The sequence below is a fragment of the Schistosoma haematobium genome, chromosome 7 (assembly GCF_000699445.3).
Source record: "Schistosoma haematobium chromosome 7, whole genome shotgun sequence".
Classification (NCBI taxonomy): domain Eukaryota; kingdom Metazoa; phylum Platyhelminthes; class Trematoda; order Strigeidida; family Schistosomatidae; genus Schistosoma; species Schistosoma haematobium.
The window spans coordinates 5,365,430-5,391,328 of record NC_067202.1 but is presented as its reverse complement, the minus strand read 5'-3'; the positions used below and the strand labels follow the sequence as shown (position 1 = coordinate 5,391,328).

The 25,899-nt window shown below is 37.5% G+C and overlaps 1 protein-coding gene across 3 annotated transcripts; it reads right to left on the bottom strand.

Moving 5' to 3' along the window:
• Nucleotides 1–402: 402 nt before the first annotated feature.
• Nucleotides 403–25,899, bottom strand: NDUFV1_1 (NADH dehydrogenase flavoprotein subunit 1; the record flags this gene model as incomplete). Of its 3 annotated transcripts, none has more annotated exons than XM_012936810.2 (11): nt 403–749; nt 2,343–2,452; nt 7,946–8,154; nt 10,940–11,090; nt 13,028–13,205; nt 16,027–16,161; nt 17,461–17,659; nt 21,317–21,465; nt 21,517–21,606; nt 24,100–24,190; nt 25,871–25,899. In XM_012936810.2, the coding sequence occupies 11 exons, from the start codon at nt 25,897–25,899 to the stop codon at nt 648–650; spliced, it is 1,443 nt and encodes a 480-aa protein (XP_012792264.1). In that variant the 3' UTR covers nt 403–647. The 3 variants fall into 3 exon arrangements, with proteins under 3 accessions (XP_012792264.1, XP_051064285.1, XP_051064286.1); XM_051217857.1 differs by lacking the exons at nt 24,100–24,190; nt 25,871–25,899 and adding exons at nt 21,642–21,709; nt 24,391–24,450; XM_051217858.1 differs by lacking the exons at nt 24,100–24,190; nt 25,871–25,899 and adding exons at nt 21,642–21,709; nt 24,391–24,442 and having other exon boundaries at nt 21,317–21,606.

Here is a 25,899-nt window from a genome sequence, read left to right as displayed (position 1 = left end):
CTACAACTTTGGAACTTATCTTAATAATTTTATCTCACTAAACTGATGTAATGTAGTATTTTGAACCGTTACACATATGTTCCAAGGATCTCACGTTCGCGTGTGATACTGAGGACCCTGGGCTCGAATCACGTGAGCGGGATCGTGGATGAGCATTTCCGAGGAGTCCCACAATAGGACGAAACGACTGTTCAGTGCTTCCAACGGTGGTCTAACATCATTCGGTTCATGGTCTCAATCAAAGACTAACTGATTAACATCATATTGAACCACTAAATTGAAAATCTTCATTCCGATGATACCGATGAGAATTAAACGCATAACAAATTCGCATTTTAAACTTTTAAACTACCCTATAGTTTGAAAATAGAGAAATTTATAAAAATGAAGAAGTATTCTTCATTCTCTGCTACTCGTAATATATTTATGTATAGAAAGAGAGTTAGTTGAACAAGACAAAGAGAAGATAATTTTGAAAAGAGTTGAGAAACACACACACATATAAAAATGTGCTGAGGTAAATGGTCATTATTGTTGTAAAAGGGACGAAGAAACTAGGATAAAGGTTTTAATTTGGTAATATCCATTTATATATAAACAGTAATCATGAAAGAAATAAACAGCATAGATCATTATTACTATTATTATCAACATGGAATACTGGATTCAGCTTTAGGTGGTTCGTTTAATTCTATACCATATTTAGCAAATCGAGCTTCCAGTTCAGGACGGAAATGTCGAATAAGACCCTGAATAAAGATGAAAATGACAGAAAGAAAAAAAAGGAGATTATCAGAAAAGTGTTCATAAAAATTAATTATTAAGATGTTGAATACGTGTGCTCCATACAATGCGGCTGTAAACGTTTATCAACTATAGCAGTTAAGAAATGTATCATGCATGATCAACCACTGTCTATATCGACGTGGAATGCTGACTATAATAGGAATGGATTGGAAAAATAATAGGGTCGTAGAGATTTATTTATTTCAACACATAAACATTCGTACAAGGAGGCATCAAATATATATGCGTCACATAAATCATTCGATTTGTGTGAGGGCTGTGATACTGCCCGGATGCACAAACTGAAGCAGGTGGTTTTATTAGGGAGGCAAACCCGGAGCCTTTGACCTAAAGGTCTAATCCACAAGGCAGTGGAGCAACGTCAGGAGATGCAGTCCCATGGTAGCCGGTGACCAACAGTGAATTCATACGCCATTTTTCCATCAGGGTCGTTGAGCCCATGTGCACCATTGGCTTCGAATGAGGGTTTTCCAACTCCCTAGTTGGATCCTCCATATCCACCAATCCTGTTACAGCGCCGGACATTCGATTCTCGTCCTCTTAATTTCGTAAACAACACCTGTGGTGCGAGAAGGTAGTGAGTAGGATTTCCCTGATAATTGTTGTATGCACGTGGCCATATGAGAGAATTTCGTGAGGGAGAGCTGACACTCCCCACTCTCGGCCGTACTAGGGCATTTGGGGGCCAAGTGAAGGGGGCACGCGGGAGATGAAGACATGCAACCAGTACATGATATTATTTAGTGTTGGTCTGGACCGTGTTGGTTAGTGCAGATATCCTGATCGATGCCGAAAACAATACCTATAACCAAGGATTAAAAATGTTAAGATAATATGACACAAAATCCTTTGAAGTGGAACAGTTGCATTTATTCTCTATCTTTTCTCAAATCTTCAGTTTTAATATTATTTCATACCGTCTAATAACCTCATTTCATTGCTTCGTTTCAAACCATATTCTCTAAATCTATTTATACTAATACAATTGGTTTGACCTCTTTTATCATTCATCAACTTACCGTGCTAATAAGCACAACAACTTGGGGCCAATCGCTAACTGTGCTACATTGGTGACTGACTGTCTTGTTATTATTACTATCACTAATACTACTGATAGTTTTTCGAGTCTTTTGGTATATCTCTTTTGAATTTCTTTCTGTTGTACTGACTGATATGACATGTCAACTTGAATTAATATAAACCTCTCCTAGATCTTACGTTTATCATGATTAACTTATACTTTAAGAATTTAATATGTTGTTGTTGGTCGATTACCACAGACCATAAAAACCATGATCTACTAGGACAAATGACTGAGGATTATCAAAATTTGATGCAGCGTAATAGAAAATACCACTGAATATCATCGAGTGGACTTAAATCCACAGAGTGAGATGGTACGAAATGAGGGAACGTTGTATTTTAAGGAATATTTCAAAATCTGGACAATGCTTAGACATTAAGGGAATATAATTTTATTATGTCTATCATTTGGAAGAAAAGGAAAAAAAGAAGAAAGAAATAGTCCAACCTACTTGGACAGGCCATGCAGCTCCATCGGCTAAAGCACAAATTGTACGTCCTTCCATTTGTTTAGAAATTTCCCATATCATGTCGATTTCATCCTTATTAGCGTTACCTTTAACTAGGAAATGTAAAAAATTCATATAAACACACAGAGGTCGTGAAGGCAAAAGTGGTCTTGAGAGAGAATAAGAGAAAAAATTACAGCAAAATTTACCAAGTACAGGTTGGTTTACTTACCTTTGAGATACACTTTTATTGTATGAGGAATATTCAATTGTTCATACTGAAATTATGAACAAGTTCAAGCTAAACAACTACTGAACACCTAAAAGCACTGGAAGGTCGTTTCGTCACAATATGGAACTCGTCAGTAGTGGGCATCCACAACCCTGTGACTGGAAATCGAGACCGGAACTCCCATTTTTAAGGGTCGAATGCCTAACGTCTAGACCACTGAGTCGGAATCCCAAGGTGAACAAGTCTCACCTCAATCGAATCCCGACCGTTGTTGCTACATTGACGTGGTGGTCGGGCTTGTCTATCGTGATGAAGCAACCGAGCTATACTGGCTGGAACAATTGTTCCTCAAGGTCCTACCATGTCAGACAGGTCGGTTGAAGAGCGGTAAGACTAAAAGCAACAAACCCAAGGTCCGAAGGCGAAGTCGTACTGTTGACTGTACATAGGTGTGACGGCAGTAAGGTGTTTCCTTCAGACAACCAGCATAACATCGATGCTGCCTTCCCACAAGGAGGGGTGGGGTTAGAAAAGGTTGACCCTAAAAATGCACACTACGCCTTATCCCATGGATATCCGTCTCCGGCGGTAAGGTCTCAACAAGTACGGAGCTAACACAAAAATCATCCATAAAAAGGTCGTATGTGACCGACCCCAAGCAGTTGTCCCTTGGGCACTGCGGTCACGCACTCAGGTCACTAAGACCACCTCTAATCCAATCTAGTCTTCAGGTACCTCCAGAAGATTATTTTATTTTATTTGAACACATATATATTGGTACAGGAGTGCGCCAAATATACATGCGCCACACAATTTCAGTTCATTAATTGCGTGTGGGCTGCGATACTGCCCGGGTGCCCAGACCGAAGCAGGTGGTTATCTTAGGGGGCCACACCCCGAGCCTTTGACCTAAAGGTCTGACCAACAAGGCAGTGGAGCATCGTAAGGAAATGCAGTCCCATGGTAGCCGGTGACCGAAAGTTGGTTCATACGCCATTTGTTCCCTCAGGATACTGGTGCCTATGTGCACCATAGATTTGGAATCCGGTTAAAGCGCCGGACATTCGCTTTTCGTCCTCTCATTTTCGTAAACAACACCCCCGCCACGAGAAGGCAGTGAGTAGGACTTCCCTGGCAGAGGCTGTATACGCGCGGCCGTGTGAGAGTATTTCGAGAGGGAGGGCGAACCCACCCCGCTCTCGGCCATACCAGGGCGTTTGCGGGCAACCGGGAAGTGATAACCGCCCTCATACTTCCAACAGCACTCAAGACCACTGTATTCATAATCAACCTCCGTCTTCACTTCCTATTATTCCTCTTACATCGACTTTCACCTCTAAACTTCCTTTTTCGGCTTCCCCCTCAAGTGTCACCATAGCCAACGATTCTAGTGCTCAAAACACTGTCCCAGGTCTACTGAAACCTCGCTGCAAACTACACATTGTAGCCTTCAACGTACGCACCCTATGTCAAATCGGTCAGCAGACTTCCTTGACTAAAACCCTAGAATCTCGTACCATTGATGTATGCTGTGTCTCAGAAACACGCATACAGGATCCCAGTGTGGTCATTCACTTGACCTCACCTCGGCAAAACGGAGAGCCGACGAGATACACCCTACGTGTATCTGGTGACCCGATGGCCAGTTCTCGTGGACTGGCAGGTGTAGGCATAGCACTAAGCATGAGGGCGGAACAAGCACTGTCAGAGTGGATCCCCGTTAACAGTCGTTTATGTGCTGTTCGGCTAAACGGCTCCGTAAGAACTCGGAAGGATAGGGACACACGTCGTTGACTTTTCGTCGTTTCTGTCTACGCTCCCACTGACTGCAGCTCGGATGAAGTGAAAGATGAATTTTACAGAAAGCTTTCTGAACTTCTTCAGAAAGCTAAACGTTCAGACATAGTACTCGTAGCAGGTGACTTTAATGCACAGATAGGTAGTTTAAACCAAACAGAAAGGCATTTAGGTGGGTATTTTAGTATACCGGCACAGCGAACAGATAATGGTGATCGTCTGCTGCAACTATGCTCAGACAATCGTTTATTTTTAGCAAACACAAATTTTAAGCATAGGGAGAGACATCGATTAACATGGCGACCCCCTACACCAAACCCACGATGGACTCAAATAGACCATATTTCCATCAGTCATAGTTGGAGAGGGTCGGTAAAAGATTGTCGCTCATTCTGGTGCACCTGTTTCGACTCCGACCACGCCCTAATACGGGCACGCATCTGCTTGCACCTTACGGGACGCAAAAAAAGCCACACTAAAAAGATCGCTTCAAACACCACCGCGTTATCTACTTAGTTACTAAGTTCCGATAGCCAATAGCAATTTACATTTCATCCCAATGCACATACTAGTGACTATTAGAACTCAGTAGCTAAGTAGATAACAAGATGGTGTTTGAAGAGCCAAGATGTTGCTTGGAAAGATATACAAGCAGCTGTGGAAACAGCAGTGACATCTATCAGTGATTTAAACCACAGGGTTACAAAGAACCAATGGATTTCGTCAAGATCTATTGCACTGATGGATTCTCTCAAACTCATCCTATCAAGTTCTGAACACGATGAAGAGCGTAAACAAATCAGATCTAGGTTAAGCAAAAGTCTAAGGAACGACCGTGAGCAGTGGTGGGAAACGAAAGCAAAACAGATGGAAAAGGCGGCGGCTACAGGGAACACAAGACAGCTTTACAGACTAATAAAAGAAACTAGAATTAATAAGTCAAGTGTAAGTGAAACTATTTCGGAAAAAGACGACACTCTCATCTACTCCCAGTCCAGACGTTTAGAACGATGGGCGGAACATTTCAGAGAACAGTTTAGCTGGCCTTCAGCTACTCTACAACTACCCTCCATTCCCAGACAGTGTGAATGGAACATTGAAGTAGGTCCCCAACTCTAGCTGAAGCTTAAAAGGCTATAGTTAATCTGAAACGAGGAAGGGCAACTGGTCCAGATGGATTGGCTCCAGAGGTTTTTAAAGATGGCAGTCCAATTTTAGCGATTAGGCTGACTAAGATTTTAGCTAAGATCTGGGAGTTGGACGTTATCCCATCTGACTGGTCACAATCACTTATCGTCCCAATATATAAGAGAAGGTCAAAATCATCCTGTGACAACCATCAAGGGATTAGTTTAACTAATATAGTATCTAAAATACTAGCCTCGATAATTATCAGACGCCTAACTAAGACTCGTGAACTGCAAACACGAGAGAATCAAGCTGGCTTCAGACCTCGTCGTGGCTGCATCGACCACATATTCACCATTCGACAGGTTCTAGAACATAGGCGTCCGACAATGGTGGTCCTTCTTGACTTAGAAGCAGCATTTGACTCTATAGACCGCGAGATTCTGTGGCAGTGTCTGTCATTGAAAGGCGTACCTCATAAGTACATAAACCTTGTGAAGGCTCTTTACTCGAACACTACTAGTCGAGTCAGAGCTTATGGCGAACTGTCATCTGCTTTTGCAACCTCAAGTGGTGTTTGTCAAGGCTGTCCACTTTCTCCATTTTTGTTTAACTTCATCATAGACCTACTGATGGGAATAACATTCTCGTCGACTGAATTCTCGGGCATTGATCTCCTTCCAGGAGGTCCACTTATCGACTTAGAATACGCAGATGATATAGTCCTGTTTGGTGAAGACGCTGATAGAATGCAGTCTTCTGGTAGCATCAAGCAACAATGCCATAATGCGCTTCTCTCCCTCTAAATGCAAGTTGTTGCTTCATGACTGACCTGCGTTAACACCTGAACCAAGGATAGGGAGTGAAGTAGTCGAACGCGTTGACAACTTCACTTATGTTGGAAGTCTGATCAGCCCCAATAGGTTGGTGTCTGACGAACTCTAAGCACGGATTCGAAAAGCTCGTATGGCTTTTGCCAACTTAAGTCACCTATGGCGAAGGCGAGATATCTGTCTATCAATTAAGGGACGAGTATACTGTGCGGCAGTCCGTTCTGTTTTAATTTACGGCAGCAAAACATGGCCATTAAGAGAAGATACTCGTAAGCTGCTAGTGTTTGATCACAGATGCTTTAGAAATATTGTTCGCGTCTGCTAGGATCACCGGGTAAGTAATAGTGAGGTTAGACACAGAGTATTAGGGAATGATGGTAAATCAGTTGATGAGGTTGTCAATCTTCATCGACTAAGACGGTTGGATCACGTGTTACGTATGCCCGAACACCAACTACCACAACATGCAATGCTAACCGGTGCTGGGAATGGCTGAAAAAAAGTTAGGGGCGGCCAAACCAAAACGAGACATCAGTGCTTGGAGACACTAACTTCTAGTCTAAGCCATGTTCGTAGAAGCAGACTACTTGGTTGGTGTCAGCGTGACTATCGTAACCAATGGTTGAAGACTCTGGTTAATATGGTTCAGAATCGATCACAATTGTGTAGGTGTATATACTCTTTGTCTCCCCTTAAATTATGAGGTCCAAATCGCTTTATATATTTCTTTCTACGAATTAATTTTTTCTTCTTGTACTATATCCTTATATGCAATCTTTCTTTTTTATATTACCACCATTGAGTTAACCACTCCTATGAATCCGGTGTTCATCTTGCTGTGCTAATGCAGTATGGCAACTTGGATCGATGCATATATGTGCCTGCTCCTACATTGCAGCTGACTGACTGAACTCAATCGAATCAAAATATTTTGTAAATATCCCCCATTGTATTTATGGGGATATCTTCTTCACACTCGACAAAGATGAACTTCGCTGACCACGACTTCTCACTGCAACTGGAAATCTCTTGAAGCTAGTCAGTAGTCAGTATATGGTAACTGTCATTTAATTCACGAGATAAAACAGTCACCCAATCCTTCCAGGTCTTCAATTATCGTCTAAGTTAGATCGGCTTGTAATTTAAATAAAAATTAGATCATCTCCACAACCTCATAATAACATATTGAAATAGTAGAAACGCGATTTGTTATATTATATAATTGCATTACTCATAAGTAACTAGTCTACCAATGTATAATTTCCTTCATGTATTTCACTTGCAAAACTTCACTTAAATTTGTCATCTTGAATGTAAGACTTTTTTAACCTAAGCTAATTATTTCTAAATGTAGAACCACTCATATATATAAATTCCAAGGGGCCTAGAAAGTCTCTTTTGACTTTAATCGACTTCGGACGCGTCATTTTAAGTAATCTAACAAAGAACTTGAATTCTTGCGATCGAGTTCAAACCGAACTAGTCTAAGCTAGCTAAAGCCGCTTACAACACTATAGTAAGATGTGTCTGGGAATAAGAAATACTATGGTTTCACAGCATTGTGTATGAGTTTGAAATATAAATGAATATAAATGTACGTATACATGCTTACTTACCAAATCTAGTCATAATTTGACCTAACCAACGACATCCTTCACGACATGGAGTACACTGACCACAACTTTCATGTTCATAAAATTTAATAAGACGTGAAATACAATTCACAACATCAGCTGATCGACTCATTACAATTAATGCTGCTGTACCTAAACCAGAATTAACTTGTACAAGAGCATCGAAATCCATTAGGACAGTACTACAAATACTGAAATAAATGATAAATAAACAATTAGTAAATCAAGTATTAAGTGAAAATATTGAAAATATAAAACTACTTTGTCAAAAAAGAAAAGCCATATGAAGAAAGTTAGTAGACATAACCAACGTAAACCCTGGGAACAAGTGCGCATACTGAATTACCGTGAAGGGAGTTTAACAAAATCGATAGTAAAGAAGTCGAAATAATGCAGTAGTAATGATCGAAAGAAAAACCAGGCACTGAAAATAATGTCCCAGAAAAAAACAGTGAAAAGTGATCTATGAAGGTGTTATGACTTTAAGTTGCGATCGATTTTTACCCTGTGCTAATTGTTGTGTCCTTGACTGAAGAGATTAGAGAGCAGTGTACTTATCGATCGATTACAGTGACATGTAAACACGAACGAACGGCCTACAGTTCTGATTGGTCCTGCTTCCCTGTCCAGCCCAGCTAGTTGAGTCCAGAACAAAAGTCACAGCCTCGGAGATATGAATCATTATATTTCAAACATACTTTGTTTATATACCAATCAAGCATACCACATCGTACCATAAAAATAGAAAACAACATTTTGTACAATGTTCAACAAGTGAACAGATATCGACCAATAGGAAATATCCATTTAAAGTCCAAGGACACCATTGGACTTAACATGATAATTATCGGTCTATTCCTCCGCATCCACAACAGAAGGAAAATTAGAACTCAAGAACTAGAGTAAGATAAGGAGTGGATACATCTGTTTCACTGTGACGAATTCTAAAACATGTGATTTAAAGGCTACAATCATTGACTACAACTAAGTAGTTTGCATCAACCTACATGACTCAGACCAACAGTCAATGGGGTTAATGAACTAATTATACGTTTTCGTTTGTCCGCATCTAATTTCCTTCTAACTTACTCCTACATAAACCATTTAACACTACATACTGAGATAGACGATGGTTATACATACGTATAAAATGTCCCAACCACCTAGGTTGATCAAGGTTGACAACTCTATCATCAACCGATTTACAATCTTTGCCAAGCATTCTATGCCTAAACCACAGGATTCCTCATTCAGTTGCTCTACATTGGTCATATCTGAAGAAAATGGTTTTCGCAACATAAATAGATAGTTTAATAGGTTACATAAACACCACGTAATGTTTAGATCAGGAAGAAAATCATCATTTTAATTTAAAAAATATATACATATAATCTCCCTCAACAAATATCTGAACTGAGCAACTAAGAATACAAATTAAGAACAGAATGGAATAAACAATTAATTCTATGAACTCCAATGACCTGTTTTTAACCGATGAGAGCTTTAATTTTACTATCAGTAACTAATCTGTTAAATAATTACGCAACAATTCCCATTAATATTCATTCAGCGGTGTTAGTCCGGAGATTTCCAGCTCATAAACCCCATCAACATACATGATTATTCAACTTATTTTCTAAAATTAATACCAATCTGTAATGTAAAAGCAGAGGTGATAACATAAATAAATAAATTATATATAAAGGAACGTTATTCTGAAGATGGTATGATTGATTGATGTATTCACAGCCATTTTTAGCTTGTTCATGTATTATCAGAATGGGTTTTGTGGAGATTTTAGAAATTTCACTGGTTGAAATCATGAGCCAACTGAAGCTAGACCACCATGGATAACCTGCAAGCACTGGATGGCCGTTTCCTCCTATTGTGGGACTCCTCAACAGTTGTGAGATATCAACTCACTGAAGACAATGGTGTACGGTGGCGCAACTTCGTGGATTGGTTGAAGTTAAACATTAACACCATTGGATGCCAGCTCAGTGGTCTAGTTTGTTAAGCGCCTGGCGCGAGACTGATAGGTCCTGGGATCGAATCTCGCGGGGGGGATGGGATCGTGGATGCGCATTGTTGAGGAGTCCCATACTAGGATGAAACGGCCGTCCAGTGCTTGCAGGTTTTCCATGGTGGTCTAGCTTCGATTGACTTATGATTTCAACGAATGAAATTTGTTCATGTATATTTGTGACTTTTTTCATTTTATGTTACGATGTCATCCAGTATGTTTGTATATTAATCCAAGTGTGTTTGAAATACAATTATGATAATGATAGAAGTGTGCTGTTAACTCGTCTTCGGATTCAAAGCAAAGGATAGAAAAGAGCTCAAGTGTAGTGGACCAATAGGTGTTTAGTTAGGCTATAGTAGTAAAATTAATGGACGCTGAATCAGTCAGTCAAAACGAAGAACATGTAAGTTTGTAAATTGGTTCAAGTTCCTATACCCCATTAGCACAGCGAGATAAATTTGTTAGGCAAAATCTCAGAAAAATAGAGATAGTAAAAGTATTAGTGATTGTAGAAAAGATCAGGCATCCAAGATACGGCTCAAAAAGAAAATATGAATTAGCGAAATAAAAACACAAAAAAGGTTATGATGAATTCAGAAACTTACTATTTGGGTTAAGACAAATAATGGATGCATGTACACAATTGCAAACGATTGTGAACCATGTCATCCAAAGTCACTAATCACGCTGAATTCGATCAGGTAGTCTACACCTATTAATATGGCCAAGTTCAATTGTCAATGACATGGACTGGTGCCATGTGTAGACACAGAATAGAAGAAATTAACACGCGATTTCAATCATTGTAATCTAGTTATAACATTGATGTTTTTTTGTAAATTTCATAAAATTAGAACTACTAACTTGGCACCCAAATGCTTTACATATCTAATTTCAATCAATTCATAATACCAGAAAATTGGTTCATAATTTATTAGTAAATAACTTACTCTTTAGGTAATAATGGAGTAGAACTACCACCTGGAATAACAGCTAATAGATTATCCCAACCACCGATTACACCGCCAGCATGTCGTTCAATTAAATCACGCATCGGTATGGACATTTCTTCTTCAACGGTGCATGGATTATTCACATGCCCTATCAAGAAAAACATGTATAATAAAATTTAAATTAGTCAGATAATGTAAAATTAAAAATTCCATTCAGTAGCTAGAAATCCATAGTTGAATTAGACGAACAAAGATAACATTGAACAGTAGGTATACAAGATCTAGGATGTTGAGAAATTTGTTAAGAAGACAATCATGTCACACAAAGTGTGTGTATTCATTTTTCGAATCCATGAGTTCCATCACCACATGATTTATTACTTCAAAATTATCTATTAAGATGAAAAGTAATCTTTTTACAGATATAAGACTAAGAGAGATACATGAACAAAGAAAATTCCTTTTAATTAGTTGCTATCAACTTGAAAGCAGATATCAAAAGGACGAATAGCAACTGGAAAGGATTGCCCAAGACAGGGTTCGATGGAGAATGCTGGTGGGTGGCCCATGCCTTTCCAAGAGGGGTAACAGGCGTAAGTAAGTAAGTCATCAAATATCAGATCGAGCTTCAACCTCCTATCAATAGAACATGGAAGTTTTTCAACTCAAATCGAATTGATTGTTGCTATCAAAGTGGTAAATAGAACTACCGAAGTTTTTTTAAACAAAAGAGCACAAGGAGGCTATCAATGAACTTATTAAAGACGAAAACCTGATTATCACGAGACTAGATAAAGGAACTGGAATTGTCCTACTTGACAAAAAAAGACTACTTTGACAAAATTAATAACATTTTAAAGAATAATCCGAAATTTGAAAAACTGAATGACTAAAAAGGTCTTAATAAAATGATGGAGAATGATCTGACCAGATCTTTATTAAAGAAGCTCAAAGATCAACAGATAGTTTCATCAAATATATACGGAACAATTGAGCTGGTAAGAACTGATCTATCACGGCTACATAGATTGACAATATGTACAAAAATCGAGTGTCCTATTAAGACTGACTTCAGAAATGTATAACTCTCGTAATCATACCATAATAAGATGGTTGGCAACTAGTTTGAAACCACTCCGGAGACAGTTGATAGAGCACCGTATTCAGGATATATTGCAATTCTTCACCAAAATCAAAGATATAAACACTAATGAGTTAACTATGATGTCCTTAGTTGTAATGTTATGATTTACAAATATCCCATTCATGCAGACGATGGAATATATTTGTGAAAAAAAACTAGAAAAACATGAAATAGGAACTATGATTCTAGTTAAAATCATACTAGGGTTATCACTACAAAGCATCATGAAGGTGAACTTCATATTTATTGGTGAAATATATTATAACAAACAGATGGCGTGACAATGAGTTCATCACCGGGTCCCATATCAGCGGACATTTTTCTAAAAAAAACAGTCCACTGCTACAGCATATTCATAAGTCTCCAGTTTATTACCGATATATGGGCAATAAGTTTATGATCTGTAAGGACCATACTGACTCGAAAGAGACTCACTCTCAAGAGATTTAATGAAGTTTATTAGTCTACTAAATTCACATTTGAGGAAGGAAATGGAGCCAGAATATCCTTTCTAAATGTTTTTCCTTTAAAGAGAGTAGATGGGTTACAGAAAAGGAGCCAAAAACAGAAAAGCACTAAGACGGGTCAATCGGAGAACTTTCGTTTTTAGTAAACTGGATGAAATTCGTTAGTTTCGTCCCTCCTCAATGTAAACGAAATATGGTTAAGATACTCCATCATAGAATAAAGGTCATATGCTCTCTAGAAGCAGTTGAGGAAAGAATAAATGCATTGATTGGTACTCTAAAAGAAAATGGGTTCCCGGAGAAATTTAAAAACAAATACAACCAGTAAAAAAGGAAGTTCTAACGATAAGTAAAAAGCTGTTGTTTATGCATAGAGGTAGTAACCCACTAAGGTTGGTTGATATAATCCTATCTACCTGATCTATTGATAGTGACTAGAAAAAGAAACACTTTATTAATTATTCAATGAATTACCTGAAATATTGAATAATTTAGTACCACGATTTCTTTCACGGCCAAAGCTTGCAAACCAATCACCACCACGACGACAAATTGTAGGTGAAACAGCTACAGTTTCAACATTTGTCACAGTTGTCGGACAACCGAATAATCCAATATCCGCTGGAAAAGGTGGTTTTAAACGGGGTTTTCCCTAATAATAGTGTGTAAAAGGAACAAAAATATTTCTAAAAAAGAAATGAAGGATTTAATTTCTAGAAAGCTGTTGTCAATGTATCAAACAGATAGTACATCTGATGAATACAAATGATTTGAAGATCGAATGACAAATCCAAATAAATTTCAACTAAATTTCGATATGATGAGCAATGAATAAGTCAATTAGAATGCAAATGACATATGAGATTAATTTTTTTACAACCGTCTGTGAAATTTATTCATTGCATCTTGAGAAAGTAATTATATGATTTAGTCAAGGATAAACTTACACTTTAGGCTACATCGATGTGAAACTATAAATCTACTTGATTTTGTGGGGAAGGTTACTTTCCAAACGCATCTCAGAACATCAGTCGGTATGGTTTTTAAAAGGGGAATTCAAAACAATCACCAGTTCAATAAAGGAGCACCTAATCAACTCTGAACATATCACTCAAAAGAAATCTTCCTTCAAAATAAACTACACAACCAAGGAAACTATATCGAACGGAGGTCAAGTCAAAAATTTATGCACTGATGAGGCGTTGGTGATCCACTAATTCAAGCCCGGACCCTGTGTACAAAAACAATACGTCCAACCTCTCATTATTCCTTGGTCTTAATCCCATTCTCCAGTATGCTTTGATCTTGTTTTGTATCTATTATTATTATGTACACTGTTAAACCATTGTAGTGAACGAGAACATAAGTGGGGACGACCGAATGTATTTGAATACAAAATTACAAAATATCTTAGTAAAATCTGAGAACCATGCAGTAAATACTTCATATGCGAAATGTTAATCAATAGTCTCAGAATTTATTGTTTCTTCGTCCCCACACCAATCGTTGTCTGTTTTTGTTTTCGCTTCTTCGATCTTCCCAACATTCTGCCTCCAAGTATTTGACTTTCGATTGATGCTACATGCTACTTATGTCTGTAGACATCAGTAGCACACATCACACCATGATCAACTATTGAGATGGTGGAGATTTGTAGCTCAGGTATACGTTTGCGCTGATGTTGTTCAGAAGAACTATGAAAGCTCGACGACCAAACCATCAAGCTCAGGGAACAAAACTCCACCTACATAACTAGTTATTATTGTCCGCTAACAATTTTCCATGATTAATATAGCATTCACGTTTTCCATTTCTTCTTCATATCTGTTAGGTGGACAACTATCTCTCATATTTCTGATCCAAAAATTATTTTCATTCCTCTATTTATTTATTTGAATACATAAACATTGGTACAAGGAGGCACCAAATATATATACTTCATTTTTCATCATTCGATCTGCGTAAGGGCTGGAATACTGCCCAGGCGCTTAAACTGAACCAGGTTATTTTATTAGTTGACCACTCCACGAGCTTTTGACGTAAGGTCTAATTCACAAGGCAGAGGAAAAAAAGTTAGGAGATGCAGTCCCATGGTAGCCGGTGATCAACAGTAGATTCATACGCCATTTTTTCCATAAGAGTAGTTGAGCCCATGTACACTACTGATTTGTTTTATAACTTGTGGCCTGAGTGCCCTGTTAATGCATAACGTAACGATACCGCAAATTAGAGAACAATAACTTATCGATCGGACCAATGACGCGTAAAACGCGTACGAGCAGTCTAGAGTCCTGATTGGTCCTGCTTTCCGCCTAGCCCAGTCAGTTAAGTCCAGAACACTAATCTCAGCCTCTGTGATATGAATCTTTTATTTCAAGCATACTGGGTTTATATACCAACCAGACAGACCACACCGTATCATAAAATATGAAACATTTGTACAAGAATTAGCCAAATATGGCTATGAATGAGGGAGGTAGTAATTAATAGACAGGGAATAATTCAAGAATGATAGTTCATAGGTCAAAATAAAGCTCATGATAAGAGGGACATGAATAAGAATAGTTTAGTTACTTAACAATTATACGATAAAAATATACGCAAATTATTGGTCCATAAATGGATCCCAAAAGTTACCATTCATTATGCTCATCGGGACCTAACAGTTTGGAATCAGAGTTTTCCAAATCCCCTAGTTGGATCCTCCGTATCCACCAACCCGGTTAAAGTGTCGGACATTCGCTTTTCGTCTTCTCAGATTCATAGATAACACCGTCACGAGAAGGTAGTGAGTAGGACTTACATGACAGCGGCTGCATATGGGTGGCCATGTGAGAGCATTTACAGAGGGAGATGTGATTCTCCCCACCCTCGGCCGTACCAGGGTATTTAGGGGCTTTCATTCTTGTATTCTTCTCAAAACCCCTAGTTAATGCGCAACTTCATTTGATATTTGGAATCTTGAATCACTTTGATACAAACTTTTATACTCTTCTATCGACGCATATGTATTCGGTGCCCCTTGTACCAATATATATATATTTACAAAACAATATAAACACGAATGCAGAGCTTAGGTAAAATGATTTCGTTGAAAAGAACATTTTCTTCGCTGAATTTTCTCAATTTTATTCAATAACACAATAGGTTATTTTAATTTGGTCAATTAGTTATATCCGTCGATTATAGATGTTTAATTGTATAGTATTATAAATGTATTCAATTTAAGCTATACAATTATGACGGTATATAAATCATATAAAAAGTAGTTTATCCATAGATCATTTCAATTTATTTTCGGGGTCAAATAAATCTATATCAGGAGTTTTGGTGATCTCACTATGCGTCGTCAGACTCGGACTTCTCAGTAACAAACACAAGTCAGTAAAGCATTCAGGAAATACAATAAGTGGCAGATATGACAAAGTTATCACACAAAAAAACATACAATGATAGAGCAAAAAACACTATACCTGTTTTCCTTCAATAGATTCAATTAGAGCGGTTTCTTCACCACATATATATGCTCCAGCCCCACGATGAATATAAACATCGAAATTAAACCCAGTGCCACATGCATTTTTCCCCAGGAGACCAGCTTCATAAGCCTGTATAGAAAAGTCCAATATATATACGGTTGTACAGCTTTAAAGATAAACATGGTTGGTAAAAAAACTCCATTAATGAATTATCCCATAACTTAGTGGGTATGTTTAAAATTATAAAATTACATTTTCTACAACAGTCAACTACCCACTGATTACCACAAAGTTAAGTCTACCAAATCACTGACTAAAATAGCTCATTGGGAGTACAAAGATTACACAAAATTTCGTTCCTCCCATGTCTAAGTGATGATAATTGATAGTAAGAAAATAGAAATAGTCGGTCAATCAGTCATCATCCAATGTCTCCAGTCACTAATAGTAATTATCACACCCCCTTAACCAGATAGTAGTCTATATATACCAATACGACTCAAATCAACAGTCAATGACTGACTTCGTGGACTAGCACCGTCTTGATTTCGCCGGCAGAAGTATAATTTAGTGATGAGTCAATTATAGTCGAGAAAGTGGCTGTTAGGTTTTTGAATAAAATTCAAATATCACGTCTATCGAACAGTAGAAATACCTCATTTTACTGCTCAAAACATTTCAAATGATAGATTATTTCTTTGCAACGATAGAATAAAAGTGACGATGCTAAACGTATCAAATGCTTAATTCTGTCTCTGTAGATTGTAAATCGATGCTACCCTTAAATCCTAACCTTAAACTCCTAGTCCTGAAATACCTTTATCTGAAGGAACTAGATTTATGAACGAACTAATCAAATCAGTCAGTCAGCTACAACTTAAAACCAGGCACATTTGTGCATCGGCCTATTAAGTTTTTATGCGAAATCTATTCATTCATATTCCTACAGAACACTGTTACACTATAACCTAATGTCAATTTGTGATGAAAACTCTAACTCTTACCCTAAATACCTAGCCATGATGAAGGATATTTTGAGAAATTTTAGGCATCTTTTTAGGTTCTTTATAAGAAGTGTTTGAGAAGATGGAGAATCTATATTCATAAGGACGAGTTTATATGTTGTTGTTTTTTAGGGGGGAATAGACAGACAGAGTAACCTGTGGAGGAAATTAGCAATAGATTTAATAATTACGTGAAATCGGTTCACAATATACCATTTTATTGTTTTCTTTCCTATATATTATACACTAATAAAAGCTGGGTTTTTTTTATAGGCTAGAAACTAGCTGGAAGTTTGTTGTGGTTGTTTTCAGCTCGTCTACAAAGTATACTTTTACTGAATCGCCTCTCTTATTTAGTTTCAGAAGGAAATGAAAGCAAACGAATGACAACCACTACCGAATCAAAGTGGAAATGATGATTTACCTCTTTGATAGCTAATTGCATATTTGACGCTTCATTATAAAATTCACCACGAATATAAATGTATGCTGCATTGGCACCCATAGCTTTTCCAGCTATAAGACAACCTTCAATAAGTGTATGTGGATCGTGACGCATAATTTCTCTATCTTTGCATGTACCAGGTTCACCTTCATCAGCGTTAATTACCAAATATTTAGGTCTAGACAAATAATAATGGTTACAATAACAGTAAACAGTAAAGAACAGATCAGTGATGTAAAAAACATACTAAATTTCAAGAGAGAATGGTACGGAGTAGGATATGTGGCGATAATTTTTACTGCAACTGTGACACTGTAACACAACCACCCTGAAAGAAGAATCCTGTTGACTTATTAGAAAATACCAAAGAAGATTAAGATTTACACTCAGGTTAATTTGTTTACATACATCAATTTAATTATCGTTAATTATAGAATTTTATCGAACTAAGCAGCTATCACTGAACAAAACATCAGTATTGAGATCACTAATACAAAGGGAAATGCATTGAGAACCAAATGACTGATAACAACTGAAACACAATGACAGTTAGTGCATAGAATTTACTCTGAATAATTTAATACAACGAATGCGTTGAAGTCGACCGGATGAAAATCACCTTCAATTAACATGAGAAATTAAGATTGATTTTCCTCTTCGTTCAGAGGACATAGCAACCCCAACACGTAATCAATAAATTCAGAGGAAAATCAGTACGATTATCAAGAGGAAACAAAAAGTCAGTCAAAAAAGAAACAGATTACCAGCACACAAATACACACTTGCGTACATAGAACAATTGTTAACCAAAACTTAAAATGAGAAAATCTTTAAAGTGGCAAGATGTACATTATATAGTATGTAATGAAGAAACAAATTCATTGATTTTTAACGATAATGAATGAACAACCAACTTGTTGACAAATTACATAAAACAATAAGAAACCAGTAACTTGTGAATTTACAATAAAGCCAACGGGCTATGCTCTCACATGGCTACGTGCATACAACCACTGCCAAGGAAATGCTACTCACTGCCTTCTCGCACCACGGGTGTTGTTTACGAAATTGAGAGGAAGAAAAGCGAATGTCCGACATTTTAACCGGGTTGGTGGATATGGAGGATCCAACTAGGGGAGTTGGAAAACTCTGACTCCAACCAGTGATGCACATGGGCTCAAAAATCCTGAAGGAATAAGTGGCGTACGAACCGATTGCCGGTCACCGGCTACCATGGGACTGCGTTTCCTGACGTTGTTCCACTGTCTTGTAGATTAGACCTTTAGGTCTAAGGCTCTGGGCGTGGCCCTCTAGGAAAACCACCTACTTTGGTCTGGGCACCCAAGTAGTATCACAGCCTACACACAAATCAAGTGACTGATGTGGCGCATATGTATCCGGTGCCCCTTTGTACCAATATTTATGTGTTCAACTAAATAAATAACAGGGCTAGAGTAAATCTCAAGTGTTAAATTAAAATATTACTGAGGTTTATGACCTTGTTGACAAGTTTCAACTAAAATTAAATCTAGGTCAACAGTTTATTACCAGTTGGATCCGACCATCTAACATAAAGACATATTGCAAGTGACGTCTAATCATGCAGACTAGTAGTCATATTGCAATTCGATTGATAGACTTTAGTCAGTACTAGAAACTATATAAATATAAAACTGGTTAAAAAATAAGTATTTACAGTAAATATCTGTTTTGTAGGATGTTAACTGAGACCCAAATAGGTAAGTGGTAGCGTCACTGACTGTGACACTAGGTAGCATCGGTTCAAATCCCATCAAACCATCGGTTCTACTGTAGTGACTCACATTTATCACGAGAACACGACTGGTTTAATAAAAACAATTATTATAACCAACTGTACCAGTGTTTGTTTTAACGTGCTTTTGTTTGACTGTGCTAATGACAGCTATTTTGTGCTTCCATTATTATACTCCCACTTCGATTGTAACTTCGCGCGAATTCGGTTACGTTCCGTAACCAAGCTTGTATCCTGGCACGATCTCGGTATCCTTTCGATGCCACGAGATCGCCAGTAAATAAACATCGACTTGGTCCATTAATTGCCTTCTGGTATTTGGCTTCTCGGAGATTTTATGGATTTCTTTGGTTACGTTCAACCTACGCCTTCTGATTTATTTGGCACGTGTTTCTTGGTAGCGGTGTTCATAGTTAATCTCAACTCGACGCCACGCTACACTACGAAGATTGTAGATGTCTCTTGTCAACGAATGTAAGAACAAGCATTACACCTAGGTCCGATGCTTCGTTTATATTTCTCTAGATCAAGCATGTGTTATTACGACAAATAAAATGTCAGGATGATAAAACAGATCAATAAAACCAATAGTCCGCCAAAATTCGATCCCTAGTAAGTAAATTTGATTGACAATAAGATTTAAAACAGCTGTTATTCGTCTTTTTTCCGGATATTACGTACCCAAGACATTAGGCGACATGTACACAAACGAAAACACAAGTATTTACCTGAGAATCACAAAAGTCTCTAGTATGAATAACTTTAGGTGATGTAATGATATTATCTTTTATTTTAAAGACAGCCATAGACCGTAATTAGCTACAAATTGACAATCAGCTTGCTCGGACAATTTTCTTGCTAACGACTAGGCAAAAAATGTGAAACTAATTCATCAACATTTTGTCTATCTAATATCATTACGCAGACACACAGGACCCGTAATTTAGGCTCCTGTTCATTGGGAAAAAAGTGATATTCACTTCCTATATTTCTAAGCATCTTGGCGATTAGTAAATTTAAGAAATGAGATGCGTTTTAGTCATACATTACGAACAACCTAGTCACATATACAATTTTGAAGCCGCATATATGAAAACTAATGAAGGTCAATTAAGTAAGAGATCAAATTAATATAAAGTAACGACTGGAAATGAGAAAGCAAAAATAATATGAAAGGGGTGGGACTTAATCGCACTACCCTAGACCTTTGAAAATGTTGGAGATTATTAGAGCAGACATTCAAGGTTTTACGTATATAAAGGATGCCTGAGGCTTCGAACAGCCAAAACTTCCATAAATTTATAAATGGGCTTTTGAAAATGTCTATACAAAGCTTTAAAAGTTTTTTTGAGGTCAACCCAGTGGCCTATTGAAATTATGTGTATTGCTATTTAGTAAATTTATGGCGTAAGTATATCATATACTTCAAATAAACTCGGTCTTCTCATTATACTCTAGGGATTTATAAAATGGATTAATTGCTTTAAATACGAATATCGACTGTTTCTTTGTTTTTGTTGGTATTAGTTAAACGATTCACTGATGATCCCACCTCTGTGGCATCGAGGAAGGGCGAACAGTGGCAGTATAAGATGATTCTTCTTTTCAGTGAAAAAATTTACTTTCAATCAGTTTGAATTCCACATCTAAGATGAGGAACTGATAAATATCTACATAGTGAAACCTTTTTCCCTTAAAATTTAAACGGTTTTAACAGTAAGGTCGATGGCCTGTCTATCATGTATAAAACAAAGTTTAATTCATTATCGTTCCATTTCCCTTTTTCTATACCACATAGTTGTCTGTGAATATATAAAGATCTAAGAACAAACAATGAGTGGGTGTACCCACGCCACGGATACTAATTTTCAGTCGTTTTAACTAATATGTTCAACAATGAATTCGTGTTTCTTTTCATCTCATTTATACACTAATAGGACAAAGTAAAGCAAAAACAAACAATGTTCCTAAATGGAATAAAAAAGTTGGTTACGTGTGGAACGTTTCCATACAGTTTTACTATTTATCGATCAAGACAAACAACGATTCATTAAATTGTACCTGCCGTCACTTGGTTTGTTCATAAAACTCCATTTCATGCCCGAAGGGAAACCAGCGCCACCACGACCACGTAGTCCAGATTTTTTAATTTCTTCAATGATCCAATCACTACCTTTTAGGATAATCTCTTTTGTTTTATACCAGTGACCCTGTTATTAAAATAACCAATGCTGAAAGGAACTCAATAATAATAATCTTACACGTTGCATGGCACCTTTAAGACGCCAATCATGTCGACCATATAAATTGGTGAATATTCGATCTTCATCAGATAGTGGTCCATAAGTAGTCTAAATCATAGAAGTATAAAGAAACGAAAACTAACCTTGGTGGTCTGAGTAGTGCTGGTTGGAGTAGCAGTAGAAAAGAATTTAATAACCACGGAATTCCTCCCTGTAATTCATAAAATACTGAAAGTGAAACAAACGTTTGGTATGAATTAATGCAATGGGAAAATGATGCCGTAGGTGTCATTGATCCCTAGTCAAGTTGAAAGAGACACCAAATACACATGCACCACACAACAAAAATGAGGTTGTGGAGATAAAGAATGAAAGGTGGGCATAATAAAAAAAGCGCAACAATGAACAGGGATTAGTGTACGAGAGTGAAATAATAACAATAACAACGGGAAGTGAAGTTAAGTTAGGGAAAATATAAGCAGAAAGAATTTGAGTTAAAGAATTTACGTCCTCTTTTATGAAGAGAGTAAAAGAAACTTACGGCAGGATCGCTACTGACTTCTATTCTGAGCCATGTCTGATAACATCTTAAGACATTATGTAGCACCACCTCCAAAACACCAACCAGGGAGTCGTGAAAGACCGACAGAAGCTAGTCCTGTAAAGCTTTCTTTCATACCACGACACCATGTCATACACTGACCATTTCTCCACTTTTACCAACCAGTCCCGGTGTCAGCAAATCATGCACGACGTGGAACTGTCTAGGACGACATTCATAAGACATTCCTAAGCCACCGAAGTCAATGTTTCAAGATAGTGACACCAACTGAATTATCGTCACTGTGCCCGAACACACGGTGCTGAACCTCTACATTACCAATATAGTGTTGTCACTGAATGTCAGCAGTCCTTCAGAGGAAACGATAATCAAACACAGAGTCGTATAACAACCTCAACACAGAGAGGCTAGGCTTTTCGAACATAGAATAAAACTACTCTCACCAACGCGTTGCAGATCCGACCCTTTACAGCCAGACTAACGTCAAGAAGGCACCTAAGATGGCCCAGATTGGCATACGTCGCTCTGGTTTTCACGCAGCTACCCAGATACACGAATTTCGGGACTACTTTTACCTGCTCACTACTCAGAGTGCAGGTTTAAGGTCCTGTCAGTCTTGAGGTTGAAAAGACTACATTCAAATTAAAGTGAGAGTAAGCATTTGCAGTTGATGGGTAAATCTAAAGATCGGAACACCATGAAAAGATTAGTTCAATAACCAAGAAAGTATGCTTGCATAACATGACAAGCTATGACTAGAACCAAATAAACTTTGACATTTGTTCAGCAAACAGAGTTAAGTTTTCTCACTTTAGCCATTTTATAAAAGCTCTCTATTTTTAGATTTCCTGTTTTAGATCTACAGATCTACAGTGGGTAGCATACTTGGGTGATCTAGTCCTTGTTGAAGTCATCAAGTACAATGAGTTGTAACGCAATTACAGGTAAATTTACTTAGTTTGATGCAGCTTTGTAGCTAAGAATAACACCAAAATTTAACTAAGGATAAATAATAATACCACCCCAGTTCCTCAAATCAAAAAAGACAACGTGCCCTAAGCCAGGAATCCGAATACAAGTCATGTTTTAGTCACTGAACTAAACCTTCACAACTGCTGTCGCTGTTCCTTGTGTGCTGAGCTTATTTGCAGTCTTAAATAATTTCAGTGAATTCAGTTTGAATAATATACTTTCACACAACTGTGCCAGACTTACGGAAAGACTTGTTAAGAACTATGGCGCATATATGTTGGCGCTCTCTTGTACCAATATTTATGTGTTCAAATAAATAAATAATATAAATGTTAAAAACTGAACAGAAATATAGAAGTTTATGTTCATGCTGTTTTTTCTGCTATAAGTTTTGTTCAAGCCAATCATTAGTGGTACAAAATTCCTGGCCCATTCAACTATGAATACAATTTGGATTCTTGCAGCAAATGGTCTGTCGAACTAGAGACCGGGTTCAATAAGATATGCTTAAAGAACTGAATTTTTTCATCGTGTTCTTTATCGACAAAACTGTGACAAAAGTTATATGTATGAAGTGTGAATTTCACTACAAATTAAACCTATTAACTATGAATTCTCAAATACTGGAAACGACGTGAAACTAAATACTCAAAAATATTAAAAGCATCTCTGCTGAGCGATCGGTACATTACTAACGAACAGTAGTCTAGTGGGATAACCTAATATCTATTGAACTGACTTAGAGACAACAATACGAAATGTTATCGAAATCTGATATAAGCAGTACAAACATTAGACTATGTTGCTAGAAATTTATTATTGTTACCTTAGTCATGCAGTATAAGAACAATACCAAATGTATCCCTAAAATTGAGGTTACATGTTCGAATCCTTCCATCTCTACTTTGACTAGGGCAGTTTTTTTAGTGTCGCTAACTTTCGAAACTGAAGGTTCAAAAAACAAGTAAACAAGCCCACAATTTACAAACCACAGGTCTCTATACGTCACTATGGTGAGTTATATTGATTGTGTTTATTACTTTATATTTAAATCACACACCACAAACCAGAGAACGTTCTTCCCGAGACCATGTCTCGGAGATCAAAGCTTCTCCATAGCACACAACAACACTGGGATTTGTAGGGAGTACTCCCAATCTTTCAGATATACGGAAAAAGCATGATTGCTTCACACTAATTAGACGTTAATGCCCAGCACTTATCGGCGAAAAATTAATACTTAAAACAGACATTAGTTATAATTACTATCCTAAATTTTGTCATAGTTACAAAACCTGTACCAAAAACCATGCGAGTTCGATGATGGCACGAATATGCCAGGTGTCAAGTAAACTTACCAACACTCAAAGGTAAAACCTTCGTGTATCTCAGCATTTCCACATTGGCGCCACTCGAGGTTCAATCAAAGACTGACAAGCAAACCCATCTCAGATTATAAAAGCAGAACATTTAAAAGCCAATTCTGCTCTCAGTGACTAGACTACCCATCTTACATCTACAAGGTATTGATTTATAGGGTACTACCGAATACTTTTTAGACGACAGAGATTACCATGGTGATTCGCAAGTCATCAGGTTGAATGCCATAGGCTGTGGTCACATTGGAACGTCCACTGGAGGCCCAGTGACAGAAAATATGAGTTTTTAGAGGCCCAAGATGAATAAAATGTGGTTCTCTTAATTTGGCGATCAATGAACAAAAAGATTTTCGCAGGCTTTTAGTCTGAAAAATGTCAAAATATTGTTGTAGCGCTAAATAAATCCCCAAAATAAATAGCTCTAAGTTTTCGACATTGGATGCTGACCATATGTTTTAGTGGACTCATCTAGCTGAAGGCGCTCGGTCATGCATCCGCACCAGATCACGTGTGGTAACGCTGTGCTCAACATCTACCGCAATCGCTAGCCAGATTAGATCAGAGAATTCCGATATATTGGTAATCGCCAAATACACTCTTCCGATCTCCTCGACTCTGTCTTTTGATTTCTCTGGGTGGGAAAGAATTATATTAGGTGTTACTGGTAAAAGCGTTGTCAAACACTGAATAACTGTGTCATCTTCATTGTTATATGTGTTTCACTGCAGTTTCGGGTATTTGGCAATTTCCAGTGGGCGGCAGCCTAAAGATTCTAATTCGGTTGTTTTGGTTACTTTCGATATCTAACAGTAAGGTTCTATACCTTGCAAACTGAGTTGATGATTTTATCTCGGAGCAAAAACGTTTCTGGAATCACCAGTTATCACCTAACCAGGCAGGAAGTAGGTTGGTCTCATTGTAAAACAATAATCAAAGGAAAAAAATCAAATGCGTAATAGCTAAGAGAATACGACTGTCTAAAAGAGCAAGGAGGTTAATTAATTAAATCATATTACATATGGTGTTGACAGAAGTGTAAGAATAACAGTAAGCGTAGATGAACTCCTAATCTCCTCTTAGTGTGCACTTATATCTTTCTGAACTATGCAACCCACTATGTATCCATATGAACCTGGCGTTAAACTTTACAACCGACCTAACTGTTGGCCTTTCTTATAGTTGCATTACGTGATGGGGTTGTTTCTTCAGGGGGATCATAAATGCATAACTGAGCCTATGGCTTCGCATACATAAATTTCTCTGTACATCAAGAAAACAATTATACAATTGCCAAATTAACCCATCCCAACTATGGGTCACTTGAGATAACATACATACTGATTTGATCGAAATTAGAGCACTTTTGCACACTTAAAAAAGTCTGTTGTTTTTGTTAGTATCCTTATCTTTCATCCGATCATTCCCATTAGGATACTACAGATGGCTGCGGTAGTCTTACCCGTATGAAAAGTTACGATTTAAGACCAT